The following is a 16572-nucleotide window of genomic DNA, read 5'->3' as shown; positions in this document are numbered from 1 at the left end:
ACACTTTCTGCCCTATTTTTCCTGTCATTTCTCTTGAGCTAGCTCTGAGCTTCCTGATGGCTGTTTAAGATTAATGACTTCTTAATTAGAAATAATGACTACTGTATTGCACTAAGCATTATGCTGCATTTTAAAGCATCGTCACATAGGTGAACTCCCTGTGACAGATGCGCTTAATGTTATACATAGGTTTTTTTGATTAAGTGCATAAAAGTAGCGGTAAGTTAGAAAATCTGGACACTGATTAAGCAAAATTAGTGAAAATTTTGTAATGTTTTTACATACTAAAATAACTTTCTGTTGATAATTATCTGTGATCAGTCTAAATATGACTTAACTATGTCTTATGATTAGAAATTGTGAAACATGCATACTTAATTGATTTTCGTGTAGTTCTCACTTCTAAGAGAACGTTAAACAGCTCTTCACATGTTACAGATGCTGGTCCCCTTACTGTGCTGTTGCACAACCTGCTGTCAAACTTGTTTTGCAACATATACAGGAAATAACCTGATTGGGTGTAGGTAGTGATAATGCTCAAAATTCAGGAGTTAGGAAAAAGCAAGTATGTCTAAAGGAAAGGTATCTCTATAGTGTTTGTGAACTCTAGCATGAACATACTCAATGATTAAAAAAAAAAAAGACCTGACACCACAAATCTAAAACAGTAGACATTTTCAGTTGTGTAATTTTTGTTTCTGTCCAAAGCAATGCATTTCAGCTTTGGAAGTTGCTCAGCATTCTACCTTCAATTCACTGAAGAATTTAAACATTTGCTTTTAAGTTTAATGTGTGAGTAGTCCCATTAGTTAAAGACTGAACCCTGCATGACCCAGTTCCCACATACGCTGGCACCCAGCTGGATTTCTTCCCCTCACTATAAACCTTTACAGAAGACATTGTCATTGAATTTCAACAGACGTAAAGAATTCAGATCACTCCATGCCATTACTGGTAATTTAATGTAATATTACGAGATTTTTTTCATGATTCTTTGGAATGCATGTGCTGTTACGCAAGCTGTGCAAGCACACGACTACCATTAAGTTCAAATTTTTTTTGCTAGTGTTCTAGGATTTTGTAGAATTCAAACTATTCACTGAGTGGTGTAAGTTCAGTTGGGACATACAAATTCTAAACTCATTTATGGAAGCACATTTTGGGGGCTGATTACTTGTTCTGGGTAATCTTGGGAAAACTCATTTGTTCACCCACACCTGTTTCATTAGTGTTTACTGATTATTGGGCTTTTTTAACCTTCTGATTTCAGAGATGATAAAAACAAACTGTCCTGTTACAAGAGCTTTTGTCCAGGAAGGAAACTTAGTATGATTAGAACTTAGAACTGGGGGGGGGGCAGGATTTGTAAACCATTCTGCTGCTGGTTGAGAGGAATACTGATGATCTACGAGACATTCCCTGTAGGTAGATTAAAACTCTAGTAGTCTCTCTAGATATCGTGTTTAATAAACTGGCAGAGAGCTAGAGAAAGACTGTGAGCAAATAAAGGAAAATAAAACTTGAGTTTGTGGGACAGAGGTCTGAAAGTCTGGTGGGAGGCATTGTTCTTAATCCACTGAAGACTGAAAGGAGCTTTTCCCTTAATTTCTTATTCACCAGCCTCCCACATTATGCTAAAAATAAAAAGCATACTGTGTATCTGTAGACAGGAGGTTTCTGTGGTATTCATTCTTGCAGTGGAGCATAGGAAGTGAAAGAGCTCATAGGACAGCTTTCAGGAGTATAGTTCACATAATGTGATAGGGCAAAGAACACTAAATTACTGGAATTAAAATATATTCTTACTCTTATTGCTAACCTGATCAGTGTTATCAAAACAGTACCTAGGTTCTTGTAGATATGAGGTATTCAGTTCCTAAGTGAGTTTAAGGAGAAGGAGGGAATTGCTAGGGGAATGGGTAACCATCAGATAACATTTTAAAAGCCTTCCATAAAAATGGAATGGGCAGAGTAATCCGATTTGCCTAATAGGCTGGAAGCAACTAACAAAGTCTAAGGGAATTATGTAGAAAACTTAGAACATCTTTCTGCTAACATGGTTGTTTTCCATTATCTTTAATTTCCAGGTCCTTATTTTTTTTCTTTTTGGGGGTGGAGAACCTTAGCTTGAATGGCAGTAAGACCTGATGTCTCTTTGCAGATCCCTTGGAGATAGTCCCCTACAAAGGGCCTGCTCTTCTGAGAGGTGTTCTGTTATTTTGGGGATACAGATTACAGGAAGGTGAACGTTACTGTGTGGTTATGAAAAGGCTTCAAGTCTGACCAGTTCAAGTGGAGGATACACAGCTCTACTCCCCATTTAAAACAGCATAAGAGAACCACGTGTCTTTCAAAAAAAAAATCCAAGCAAATAGAATTCTCTCTAAATGAGAAACAGTATTGTTGCAATTAAATTACTATGTTCATTCTTTAAAATATATGTAGTTACAAATATCGATTTTCTTTGGAACATGATGTTAAAGTGCAAGAAGATGCCTTAAGAGTGTCATCTCAGTCTGTGATATACATCCAAATAATTGCTGAGAAGGATCTAGAAATCCTACAGTATCATCTATAAAATCCTGTTTCCAATTTATGTGCCTTCAGAATGGGGCTTATTCCTAGGCGAAAGGATATAATAGAAAAAAATTTAGCTACAGCAATAAATGTGATATATCTATAATCGATAGTTTATACACAGTTGCATTATAAAGTATATGGATATGTTATAGACTGTAATAAAAAGACAATGATCCATAACAACTTTTTTACACAATATATTACATTCACTAAGTCATATATGCAGAAATTAGAGTGAGAGGGGAAAAAAATCAAGTCCCTAATTTGTGTGTACTTTTCCAGACTTGTGACATGCTGGATTTTATCAAATACTGTTACACATAATCTTATTATAGCTTGTTATGCCTTTCACCAGCCAGTATTTCTGTTCAGTGACTTTTAAAGAACAATCCTTCAAATAAGTTGGCTAGAAGTATTAACAATCAGTATTTTAATTAACGGGGTTGTGACTACAGTCACTCAGTTCAAAAATTTATTATGCATGTGCAAAGTATTATTAGAGAAATACTTTTGTATCTGAACTTTTAAAGAATCTACATATGCTTGTTTTTAATTTATTTTTTCTGCAGATTTTTTAAAAGGTTAGAAAAAGTTGTAAGTAAAACTGACAAACGTTAGTATATTGCTTTATGCTCAGACATTAACTCATCATTTTAAACAAGTTCAGTTTTATCAGAAATCTTTACCTTCAGTCTTTCCATTTCAGTTTGTTTATAGGCCTTCCATTGCCATGACTTCTAAACAATTCACACATTTCAGTTCATTTATCCATAAAGCGTCCCTACAAGATAGGGAAATGATGTAACATCTATGCCTTTTACAGACAGGGGCTCAGGGGGCAGAAAGGGTGCAAGCGTTGTTCAGAGAGGAATTCCCATCCTGGCTCTCCTAGGTCACAAACACATATGTGGGACTGTTGAAGTTACTGAGCAAAAGCTGTTAGAGTCAGCAAATAAGGAATGTAAACTACAGAGATTTGCATGAATTCAGGTTTTCTGGGCGTGGTGCTTGGTGACAGGGGTTCTGTACCAGAGGAGAGTCCGATTCCCAGGTCTTAGCCTAGAACTAAGAACTGAAAACAACTACAAAGAAAAATCTACCAGGCTTCTTTTTCTCTGGAGTTTTATTTTAAATGTATTTTCTGCATCATCTGTCTTATTACAGATAGTAGTATGTACATCTATCAGCAGAAAGAAGGAAGAGCAATATACAATTGCTCCAATTAAAAAAAAAAGAGAGAAAAAAAGAAATTTAAAAAGGTCTTATTAGATGATGCTGTTCAGTTATCTTGGTTATCTTATGTAATTCTTCTGAGTTAGTTTGTCCCTTGGGAATAGTTTATTTAAATCACGTTTGTTGTAGGAAAGAATTTATTTTCTCTTGAGGAAGCTTCATTGCATGAGGAACCTATAGCTAAGTATATATGATGATCCCACTCAGTGCAGAACTTTATCTAAGGGATGCCTCTCTTGAGGGCAGGATAGATCATTTTGATTAGATTACAAAGGAGGGTCCCAGTTTTCGCCCACCATCGCTGTAGACCAGAGCACACTGGTTGAAATCTCTGCAGGAAATTCCAGTTATCTATCTTTATAATGGTTCTGTTTTTAAATACGATGAGTTTCTTCTGATCCCTATGGTCAATTTTAATGTGCTGATGATGGCTAAATGCCTGCTGATAAGTACCTAATGATTTATCTGCTCTGGTTACAAGTTCTGAGTGTCCTGGCATCTTTTACTCCCTTTCAGCTTTGTGGTCTGGGGCTAGCGGGTAGTGACTATCCCACCTGGCTTCTGAGAAGCCCATCAGTCCGGTGCTGTCCTGTCATTGTCACTCCCTTTTGAAGACTTTTAGAGGGTGGGTGCTTGGGTTGCTCTGTTTAAGAGTGTGGCTCTGAACTTGAACTGGATTGCCCACTCTGAGCCTTTTTTCCCTCGGGGTACATATTTGGGCTGGTTTAACTCAGGTGAGGTCTTGAAAGAAAAGCCTAAATCAGGCCTTGCACAGCATGAGCTGTCGTCTAGAGATGGTCTTTCACCAGCATAACTCCTTTTCCGGATGCAATCTCTACTAAACAGAGTAGCCCTTAGTCTCTCAGCGCTCTTCCGTTACTAATTGTCTTTATTTTGGAAGCAGCAAGGCCAATGTAATTCCAGTCCGTGTGGGTAATTTTTTTTATGGTTTTGCTGGGCTTTGTTTTTTTCATATTTATGATAGTACTCAAGTATTCTAGTCTGAACACATTTTCATATGGTTCAACCAGTTATTAACTGTAATGGAACGTTTCTCTATCAGGGCCTATTGTGCCCTTGAATTAAAATCCCCTGTCTTTCCCTGGGGGCTGCAGGGTAGCAGGTAGCTATAGAATATCATCAGCTGAAAATCTGCAGGCATGAATTGGCTTCCACTGTGGAGGAAGAGCGCTTTCTCTCTTGCTACTGGCCAAATTGTTCCTCCCAAATAAACACTCGGAAGCAAGGTTTGCTCAGCATTCAGCGTCATGTTTTAGTTGAGAGAGAGAGATTTAGTCAGAGCAAATCCAGACAGACAGTGCCTTTCATTTCTTTCTGCATCAGAAGAGGCAGAGAGAAGGGAAACAATGCATCTCGAAGTGCCCCTCTGTTGGTAGGACGGACCACCAGAGCGGTTGCTTGTGAGGACATCTATAGTCTTTGCAACTTGAGGGTCCTGCTCTTCCCTGAGACCCTGCATATTCCAAGGGCAATTCTGCCTGCTTTGGCTGGGGGAGGAGGGTTGCGTTCCTTCATCCATGTTGTCAATCAATCCTTGAAGTTGTTCCCCATATACTTACCAAAGCTGTTTTCATTTCTTCGTGGGTCAAGAATCTCTTCCCTGTCTGTCCTTTCCTCTGGAGAGGAGGAAAGTTGCACACATTTGATGGAGAGAGTGCTCTGTGTGTTCACATTTTGCTTTTATTTTAAGATAGAATTATATTGCTTATTCTGATTTGATTTTTCTGTGGCCTCAAGAAAATTTCAACTGATATTAATTTTTAATGTCTTGTTGAATTGAGGCCTATATTAAGACAGCTTGTGCTGCTTGAAGTTACGTGTTCCACCATGTAGCAAAGCAGTACTTGTGGGAGCTGTCTGACTTTGATGGGAACCCTTTGTCTTTCACGGAACATGCTATCATTCTTCCATACCATTTTGTAACTTCAGTGCCTTCATGTTGCAGAGAGACCTTCCTTACTCATTTTGCTTTTTTCTTTAGTTACTGCATGCTGCCTCGTTTTCTGGCATTGACTATTACTGTTGGCTTTCCCTTGAAGTGGACTGGCATGGAGAGAGATTAGAGAAAGAAATTATTGTTCGTTATTTCTTCTCTAAATCCCTACAGTTCAGCTCAGAAACCTCATTTTGTTGTGTAGCAGGAACAAGCGTTTCTTCCTGACAGATTTTAGATCATCTGAGCATCACTGATTCTCTGTCAAGGTCAGTCAGTCTGTTTAAAATGAAATGATATCACGAGGGTTTTTCTCTCCTAACTCTTGAGCAGTAGAAAAACCTGAATCCCTCTGACCTGATAAGAGGTTACATCTCGTAAGATTTCTTTTCATCATATGCTAATTTAGTTTTCAGATCCATAATTTAATTTCTTTTGCTGTCCTGTCAGAAAATAAGCAAAGGGAAGTACTGATAGGAACAAATACGTATTTGCCTTTCATTTCTACAATATTTAACAGAAAGTGAAGTGTCACAGTGTTGTTTTCCCTTACCACCTCCATACAAATGCTTTATCAGTGTTATATTTAAAATACTGGGTAATAGTGTAGGGCCAAAGCCTGAAGAAAAGTACAGGTTTGAGCAGAAACTTCTTAGACAATTTTTATGTTGGTGAAGTGAACTTGGTTTGAGGCGTAATCCGAGGAAAAGATGCTCTCAGTGATTAGTGGGAAGGAATGCAACCTAAATAACTCAGAAGATTTTTTTAGTTAGGTTGATTTTATGTTGTGTGATCTGTGATGTTTTTCATTCAGTTTTACATTACGGTTATAAGGTGTGCACCCTTTAATTTTCCAGTGTCTTTTCAGTGTCTGTGAAATCTCAAAATGAACAATTTTTATCTTCTTAACAGGACATGGAGCAGATGTGAAATGTGTTGACTGGCATCCAACGAAGGGATTAGTTGTATCGGGAAGTAAAGATAGCCAACAGCCCATCAAGTTCTGGGATCCAAAGACTGGCCAGAGCCTTGCCACACTGTAAGTTCTTGCCCACAGACTTTGATTTGCTCAAATATAAGCTAACTTTATAAAATATTTTGGTTTTAATTCCCTTCTTAGCTTTTTGCCTCACATCTTTTCAGCCATATACAATTGCTTCAAATATAAAGCTAGTTGCTTTAGCTGTGCCAGAAAATCTAGAGGTTAGATGAAGTCAAGTCTATCCTTGGAAAATTGTGACTTTAATATTCCTTATTTAAATTTACTTTGTCCTTCTCCATAGACCTCCTAGTCACACAGTTCTCGTTTGGAAAACAGAATTGAGATACGAAAACACAAATGATATGTTTCATCTGGCTGATGAAAAATTTCTTATGCTGCAGTAGAAACGTGCAGAGTAACTGAATACTGCCTCAATGAGCACTACCAGTTGCCCTGAAGTATGAAAGAACAGTATTAAGGCATAGGGCCTTTGCACAGAAAGCCACGATATTCTGGTTTAGTAGCCTGAACTACTTTTTTATTGACCTGAATATTTAGGACTGGTAAATTATCACGCTTTTATTTGTGTCGGAGAAATCAGTATCTGGACAAACAGTTTGTCTTTCTCTGCTTGCAGACATGCTCATAAAAACACAGTGATGGAGGTGAAACTGAATCTGAATGGCAACTGGCTGCTAACAGCTTCTCGTGACCATCTCTGTAAGCTCTTTGACATTCGTAATCTGAAAGAAGAACTGCAGGTCTTCAGGGGTCATAAGAAGGAGGCCACAGGTCAGAATTTGTTATATTATGTGGATTTTTATTAATAAACTTGGATTAAAAATGAAAGTTTTTGAGATCCTGATTTCCATTCATTAGAAATCCTAGCGTTACACTTTCTGATTGTGGCTGGCTTTGTATTTCAGCTGTGGCCTGGCATCCTGTTCATGAAGGGCTGTTCGCCAGTGGAGGATCTGACGGCTCGTTGTTGTTCTGGCACGTTGGGTATGTGGCATTTTCATCAGCACGTTGGAAAGATGTTGGTCAGATGTGCAAGCTATTACACTAAACATACAATATACTTTTCACCTTTGAATCTGTGTTTAACATGCATGTTTATGGTATAGTTTTTTTCTATACCTGAGGAAGTTTGTGAATATGCTTCATTTATGAAGAAGTTTTCCTGTGCAGATGTATTTTAAAGGATACAATTGCTTGCACAGGAAATGGTCTTTTGTTGAGGGGGTGATGAATGGTTGAAACTCCTGGTTTCTTAGAGCTTGTTCTGAGATGTTGTAATTAATTTGTTTCTAAATGTACAGTTAAAAATCCCTACATTACTGAATTCCTTGTTAGGAAAAACTAGGAATGATCAGTTCACCCAAAAGAAAAATAACAGAAGCTCAAGTTTAGCAAAATACGGGATAGAGGAAGAGGAACAACTGAATAGCAAAAGTTTTGTATTTTATCTGTAGCAGATATTCACCTGTGTGATGATTGTTGTTTTTTTGTTTTTGTTTTTTTTTTCATACATCAGGGTTGAGAAAGAGGTTGGTGGAATGGAAATGGCCCATGAGGGAATGATCTGGAGTCTGGCATGGCATCCCCTTGGACACATTCTCTGTTCAGGCTCAAATGATCACACCAGGTATCTTCAAGTATCTAAAGAAAAGATCTACGGGAATGTATGTACATTTAGAAACTAGAAAGGTGCATGGCATCAGTGAACGAAGAATAGATTGGGATGATTCTGATACGCAACCAATGGGCAAAGCAGAGAGACAAACGTACTAAATGGGAAGGCACTGATATTTTACATTAAAAGGTAGAGTCTAACCTCGTGTCCTTCAACTAAGGAAGCCTTAAAAAATACTAGGATTTTGGGTTTGTGTGAGCTTTGAAATCTCCTGAAGAAATTTTTAAAAAAGAATTATTGTAGTTTCTTGCTGAAGAAATATTCTTATCTCCACAGCATTTTTCCTGCAGATCATCTGCTGGTCATGTCTGTCTTTTCACATTGCAAACATGTTTGGAGACATATAGTTTGTGCTTTTAGGTTGAACATGCTGTAGACATGGAGCATTTTTGTGTGTGTTGACAAGTTCAGTTGTAGATGAAGAATATATTTGAATTGGGCGAGAAGTTTTTGGAATGGACTAGAAATATATCTTGTCTGTTCAGGATCTGATGTTCACGTCTTGTACTTATACCCCTTACACTTTGAAGCATCTTCTGAATTGTAACTATATAATTCAATATGATAATTGTTGGGTTTTTATTTTTGGTTTGAACCTCACACCTGATGTTCAGATCTAGCGCTGGACTTGATTTAGTAAGAGTTGAATCCTTATATAATGAAGATAGCACGCTAAAAATTAAAGAACTAATTAGATTAAAAGTAGTTAATACTCTTGACCCTTTATTGAGATCATATAACTTCCTTTTGACAGCAAGTTTTGGACTAGAAATCGGCCTGGAGATAAAATGCGAGATCGTTACAACTTGAATCTGCTGCCTGGCATGTCAGAGGATGGTGTGGAATACGGTAAGGCGATTTCCCTCAATATGGAAGAAAGAGGGCTGGGGTCAGGAACGAGCCTAGGGCGTTAGCTGACACTAGAGCGCAGCTTCTGCGTAAGATGATGGAACAGTATTATAGCATTGGTGACTACCTAGACAAAGATATTTTTTTATGAGGATGATTTTACTCTCCATGTTATCAGCGATCACCATTCCAACAATGAGTTTTCTTTTCTTTCCGCAGCTCCGGGAGGTAAGACCTGCTCTGTTAATCACAGGAAGGAGGTTTAGCTCTCCCTCTGGCAATATCTCCAGTTTACTTTTCTTCCTGAAAACTTCACGTGACTTCAAGACTTCCCACAGTCCTGAACTACAGCAGGAAAATCTTGAAAATTATTGAACTTGACTAAAATCTTAAAACTTTACCCCCCTTCTTAAGGATTTATCTTGGTAATTTTAGGCTGCTCAGGGTTGCCCAGCTCTATGGCATGCCTCAGCAACCTTTCATCTCTGGGTTGCATCTCTTTCTTCAGATTTTTGATTATTTTTGCTTTTGTGTTTGGGAATGTTAATTAAAATACAGCACGTTAATCCAATTTAAGTTTTAAAATACATAGATTTGTTATAACAAAAATGGGAATGGGTATGGGTTGTTATTTCCTTTTCTGAGCTTCTACCCTAGATGTAAATTTCCTGAAAGGACATAGTTTCTGACCTTTTGGGGTGTATTTATGAATCTGAACTTGCAGTTCTTTTAATATCCCATAATTCATGTATGGAATTAAAAAGTGACCCACCTGTTGTGAAATATGTAATCATACCAATGGTAAAAGCATGTGAGAATCCAAAGGGATAAAATGATAATGTAAAGAAAAATCTTCCAAGTAAAATATTTATTATTTTTCTGTAGATGATCTGGAACCCAACAGCCTAGCAGTTATTCCTGGGATGGGAATTCCTGAACAATTGAAAATAGCCATGGAGCAAGAGCAGATGGGTAAGTAGTAGCTGTGGGGAAGCATTTTCCTGAGCCATCCAGATACTGTGTGACTTCTTTTTCGTTCCTTTCATACATTTTGGTAGCACAGATGCTTTTTTCTGAAGTTCAGTATTGTGCGTATTTCCCATATAAAGAAGGAAGAGTAGAAAACCTCTTGGTCTCTTTTGCTAAATAAGCTGTAAAGAGCGTTCTGCATTGCTCTGACTGTTTGTCTTCCTGGTGCTAAAGGGAAAGATGAGTCCAATGATATTGAAATGACAATCCCGGGACTGGATTGGGGAATGGAGGAAGTAATGCAAAAGGACCAAAAGAAGGTGCCACAGAAAAAAGTGCCCTATGCAAAACCAATACCAGCACAGTTTCAGCAGGTAAGTACCTGACAAACAGTGAACAGGAGAGCAACTTGTTATTTTCCCAACTTCAGAAGTGTGTGGCTGTTGAAATGTTTTGGATTTCCAGCTCTTTTATATCAACACCCAGTGCAAAATAATTTACCACAGTAGTTAGTTTAATTACTATTTAAGCATAATATACTTGATTAAATCCCTTGTATCTTGTATCTGTACCTGGAAAATAGGATGTTATAAGATATGGAAGTTTTATTCAGCATTGTTTTTAGCTTCTGAATATCCATACTACACAGCATATCCTTTTCCAACGCAGCAATATACTGCACACATCTTGTTCCACAGAATTCATCTTGTGTTTACAATTCTTTATAGGCATGGATGCAGAATAAAGTTCCTTTGCCTCCCCCACCTGAGCCATTGAATGATAGAAAGGAAGATATTAAGCTGGAGGAGAAAAAGAAGACACAGGCGGAGATTGAACAGGAAATGGCAGCACTTCAGTACACAAACCCGCAACTCTTGGAGGTATGTATTTAAAGACAGTTACTAGCAAATTTGTTTTAGTGCTCTGTGTGATATATTTGGACCTCAACACTAAAATGTGTAGCTTGCTCTTGCAGTACTGTTTTCACCTTTTTTCAAAAAAACATCCAATTGAACACGATATTGGATTTAATGCATGATGCTATGAAACCTTCAGTAAGGCCCCCACATTTCAGTTAACTAATACTGACCTATGGATCTCTTTAGTTGTATTTCTGCTAATTAAGAGGAAAGCACTCAATCTTTTTAAACTCCTGAGAAATGAGATGATTGCTTCTTGGGTTTAGTTGTTACGTGCCTCTGGTTTTCAGTTGTTACATATACTTCTGTGCTTAGTTGATTTTCTGGGTCTCTTTTTTTGGACAGCAATTGAAGATTGAGAGACTTGCACAAAAGCAAGCCGAGCAAGTGCAGCCGCCACCTCCAGGAGGCTCTCTTCATGGACCCCAGCCTTTTCCAGGGCAAGGCCCAATGTCACAGATGCCTCAAGGATTTCAGCAGCCCCTTCCACCTCAGCAGATGCCAATGAATATGCCTCAGATGGGACCTCCTGGTCCACAAGGACAGTTCAGACCTCCGGGACCCCAAGGACAAATGGGACCTCAAGGTCCTCCATTACACCAAGGAGCAGCAGGTCCACAAGGGTTCATGGGACCACAAGGACCTCCAGGCCCCCAAGGGCCTCCACAAGGAATGCCACGGCCTCAGGATTTACATGGACATCAAGGAATGCAGAGACATCCTGGCCCTCATGGGCCAATGGGGCCTCCAGGTCCACAGGGTAATGCTGGTCCACAAGGCCACTTAGGACCACAGGGTCTACCTGGGTCTCAGACTCATTTAGGACCGCAGGGTCCACCTGGCCCACAAGGTCACTTGGGTCCTCAAGGTCCCCCTGGTGGTCAAGGAATGCAAGGGCCACCTGGTCCCCGAGGAATGCAAGGACCTCTTCCTCATGGCATGCAAGGAGCTCCAGGATCTCAAGGGATGCAGGGCCCTATATCTCAAGGGCCTTTGATGGGACTTAATCCAAGAGGGATGCAGGGTCCACCAGGACCCAGAGATAACCAGGGACCTACTCCACAAGGGATGATGATGGGTCATCCGCAAGAAATGAGAGGTCCTCATATGCAAAGTGGTTTACTAGGACATGGTCCTCAAGAGATGAGGGGCCTCCAGGGACCCCCGCCTCAAGGTACAATGTTAGGACCGCCACAAGAATTGCGTGGGCCACCAGGTCCACAAGGCCAGCAGGGACCTCCACAAGGCTCTTTAGTAGGGCCACAAGGAAACATGCAAGGACCTCAGGGACAACCGAACCCTTCAAGGGGGCCGCACCCTTCCCAGGGCCCTCTGCCTTTCCAGCAGCAGAAAACGCCTCTGTTGGGTGATGGGCCTCGTCCCCCATTTAATCAGGTATGTGTCGGTCTGTATAACGAGAAGAGTGTTAAGAATGTAGGAATGATAACATCACGCGGTAGAAATGCAAAGCAAGAGCTGAGAGGCTGAAGGTTTGATATACTTGCAAGACTGAGGCCTCAGGAAAACTTAAATGATGATGAAATGAGTTACGTAGTTTGGAAACAGCAGAGGTAACTGTAGAAAAGGGATTATTGGAAATGCTGGTCCAGAAATCAGTCTGCTATGAAAATATGTAACCTTAGGAGAAACTCCAGGTTTTTTAATTTTAATTAAAGACACTGAACTATCTTAAGTGGGGAATTTCCTGGGGAGTAGGTAAGCACTAATAAAAGTTGAATTTAAGCAAACTGAACATAAGAAAACTCTCATGTATTAATTAAAGCAAGTTACTGCCAACTCTCAGTTGTCCCAGTGTAGTTAATCTGAACTATGGGATGAATTTACCATAGATGCTGGCACACCTGGAATCAGCTTAGGTCTGGTTGAACTTACCAGTTCAAACCAAGCGCACAGGAACAGAGCTATCCTGCTTCCTACCTTGGTATAGGAGTCGTTTAGCCACCTTTGTACCTTCTGGAGCACAAGTTCAGAGGCTGGCGTTGAACACCATTAACTGGTTCCTGCACCTTTTGCCGAGAAGCAGGAGAGGGAGCACGGGTACCAGACAGGTTTGTGTAGGACTAGCCCAGGTCTGGTAGGGCGAGCACTGGGCTGGAACTGCTGGATGTGTGCTGACCGCCGCGCTGCCCATTAGATGTGCCTGTGCCGTGCCGCCTTGGCACTCGGCTCCGGGAGGGTTCACCAGCTCGGCAATAGACTTGCGCTCAGCTGACCTGGAATACCGGAGAGTGTCGCCTGTAGACGCACCAATTAATTCTGCAGGAATCAAGTCAGGTTTTGATTAAGTCTGGTTCAGTACCAGGTGCAACCTGCTCTGCCCTCTTCAGCATCTTTCATAACGGGCTTATTCCGTCTTTTGATCTGCCACAGATAATGCAGAGCTTTCTGTATTTATTAGCTCTTACAGGTTCCTATTTGTATGGCACTGATTCTGTAGTTAAAATTTCTCTTGATTGTTTTCAGCTTTAAGGTGAATTTCGAAGGGGATGTTTGGAAAAAAATTCTACTTACTCAATTTTAAAAAATGTGTGGGCCTTTTTAAACAGAATTAACTCTTTCAGACTTGCACTCAATGGTTTCTAGTTAAAGCTTTAGACAGGTACACATATAGTCCTTAGTGTGTGGTCCAGTACCGACCACAACGAGTGATGACATTGAAATGAGCTTTAGCTCAGTGATTCCATTTCAGATTGAGACAGAGTAGCCTACAAATTGTGGGTTTAGTTGAATATTTTTTCCTTACAAATCAGCAATAATTCCCTCCAGAAGTCTGCTAATGTGACACTATCGCTGAGATTTCAAAAGCATCAAAGCTAAGCGAACGAGAGTGGGTTCCACAACTGTCTAACTTAAATTAGCGTAGTGTTTTTCATTGCTGTCCCAGGGAGACTAACTTTTCTGCTTTGAGAATAATTACCAAGCTTGTGTGTATATAAAAGTTTCTGTATGTTTACATATATGTGTAGGGCTGTCGTTGTCTGACCCTGCTGCGAACACTCTGGTCAGAATTCAGTAAGTTGCTTTTGACAGGTGGCTGGTTATTTTCAGTGAATACTGCTATCTTGATGTCTTTTACAGATATTAAAAAAAGACAAAGCAAGGTATTTTTGACCATTTTTCCTTCCTTGTGCAGCTTTAGTATGATAATGTCTTTTAAAAATGAACACATTTTAAAATTCGTAATGTCAGTTTTTGCTCCTTTGTAATATGAATATAATAGCAGTTCCTATTTTAAAAGGCCCCATCTGTCATTTTTTAAACAATAGGCTTTAGCTTGTTTTTTGTTCTGAATTTGATATTTATCTTCTGTAAACTTGTACAAATCACTTGCCTTCCTTTTCAGTAGCAGGAGTGTATGAATATATATCTGCTTTATCAAGGGCTAGTGACATTAATACTGAACATTTATACATATTTGTAAAGGTTAATCTCCATATAAGATACCACTGTTACCTGCATCTGCTGTACATTGGAAAGCAGAGGTTTACTGCAGAGTGTGTGGGCGAGACGTACATCTCTTCCTGAAAGTGAGATCTGCTACTTTCTGCAAACGTGAAACGGAGTAGAGACCTGTTTATGAGAAGGAAATTGCCTGAGATATGATTGTCAAAGTCTTATTCTGGAGATAGGCATGTGGATATTAAAATGCAGGTGGATATATAGAATATTCCCGAGTTAGCAGTAGTACTTTGGAGCTCTTGTGCTATTGCTAATTTAGATTTGATCTTCTCACATTCCGTTTAGACAGATGTGCTGAATGTCATCTCACTCACTGGTTGAGTGAGGTACGAATACGTCAGGCCAAGTCTCTTGTCCACATAAGGCAGACTTTAGGAGCTTGTGCAGTATTTTAGAAGAAATGCAAATTTTTCTTATGGGGGAATACAAAGAATTCTTTCTCCCTTCAGTGCATAGTTTTAATAAATATAGATGGCTATCATTTTTATATATGCATTTTATATATGCAAAATCTGCTCATTTGCCTATGTAGGGCAGATACGCGGGTAACGTGGAGCAGTTGCGTATTGCTGCACAGCTCACCTGCCCTCTGCAGAACCTCAGCCCGCGTTGGGGAATGCTGGCACCGACGGCGGTGTGAGGTGCTCCAGACGTACCCGCCCTGAGGTGCAGGGTACACAGGGCCTTTTGCAGCTTTTAGGACGGTATCTCCTTCTGAGCTGTACGTATTTGTTTTTCAGTTACGAGCCCCGTTTGAGGCGCAGAATGTATTTTGAAATTAAAGGCATGTTAAAATGCAGTGTTACAGCTCTGTCTTCCTACCTTGTCAAAGCATCATTTGTTTGGAATGAAGGCTTTTGCTAAACGCTGAGGAAACTCATTTAGTGAGTGCTAAAAACTGCTGCTTTGGTTAAACACTAGTGGCATAAATTTAAGAAGTTCAATAAATTTTATTGTAAATAACCGTATGCTAATTATATGAGAAATCATGGAACTCCAACAAGGTTTTGGTCAAGAATGGCAGGAGCACCGCAACAGCTGGATCTTACCGAGTCGGGGCATTTGTTTGTTCTGGACTCAAGTCAACATTCAGTCAATACAGGAAAGTATTTTGGTTTTTTTTTTAATAGGCATTGGACTAGGCCTTTTATTTTGCTTTTTTGTTTTCAAAGTCCTTACAAAATTACTGGATGCAAACGTGATGTTTGTAGTATGTATTTGTGTGCTTTTTTGTGTTTATCACCTATATTGCAGTTGAATATACATGTTTAATTTAAAACCAGTATTTCAAGACATGATGGGAAAAATACACAAATTAACTTATTGCTTCTCTGCAACCAGAAAAAAAAAAGGTAGTGTTTCTCAAAAATAAATGTAGAGCATGAAAATTATTTAGCTTTGATTCATGGAGAGATTAAGCAGCATCATTACGAGTACGATGACAGTGATGGAGTGGAAGGTTTTAAGTATTTACAAACTACCTGCAGTCTGGAGGGTTTTTTACAAGCCAATATGAAGGCCAAGCCTAAATCTTACATATTAGACATGTCGAGGAAAAAAATATTACATGTCTAGGGTTTTCTGGTATGGATTTTGGGGGTATTTTTTTTTTTTGGTGATGCCAACATAAAAAGGTTTTGTATAGCAATCTTGCAAGTTTCCACTCTGTCTTGTTCACAGTGATACATTTTTACTGTTGGATCTCACAGTGTAAATCATGTACGTGCCCCCTTTTAGTTCTAGTCAAGTACAAACCCCAAATGATGACTTTTTGTCTGGCTTTTGCTGTTTAAAGGCAGAATCGGACAGTTCAACCACATGGTTTCCCAACCAATGTTATCATAGTGGGTCCAGTGTAAACATGGTACCTGTAGAAATCTTTCATGGGTCTGTGACAGTAGCTGAACAT

At 39.4% G+C, this 16572-nt stretch overlaps 1 protein-coding gene across 5 annotated transcripts in view; it reads left to right on the top strand.

Moving 5' to 3' along the window:
- Positions 1-16572, top strand: part of WDR33 (WD repeat domain 33) — a 71676-nt gene that overhangs the window by 45051 nt on the left and 10053 nt on the right. For 2 of the 5 annotated variants that reach the window (XR_012674809.1, XR_012674808.1), the window contains one exon: positions 6680-6806. Coding sequence is in view for 3 of the 5 variants with exons in the window: in XM_075158033.1 (XP_075014134.1) it covers positions 6680-6806; positions 7387-7541; positions 7676-7754; positions 8287-8397; positions 9200-9294; positions 9514-9522; positions 10180-10266; positions 10498-10637; positions 10992-11144; positions 11529-12578 (2006 nt within the window). In the remaining 2 variants the exon portion in view is untranslated. Of the gene's footprint in view, positions 1-2161; positions 2299-6679; positions 6807-7386; positions 7542-7675; positions 7755-8286; positions 8398-9199; positions 9295-9513; positions 9741-10179; positions 10267-10497; positions 10638-10991; positions 11145-11528; positions 12579-16572 lie in introns of those variants that run through there. The other 3 variants (XM_075158033.1, XM_075158024.1, XM_075158027.1) reach the window with 3 other exon arrangements.

The sequence above is a fragment of the Calonectris borealis genome, chromosome 9 (assembly GCF_964195595.1).
Source record: "Calonectris borealis chromosome 9, bCalBor7.hap1.2, whole genome shotgun sequence".
Taxonomy (NCBI): domain Eukaryota; kingdom Metazoa; phylum Chordata; class Aves; order Procellariiformes; family Procellariidae; genus Calonectris; species Calonectris borealis.
Note: the sequence above shows the minus strand (reverse complement) of the source record. Positions and strands in the feature narration are given on the sequence as shown.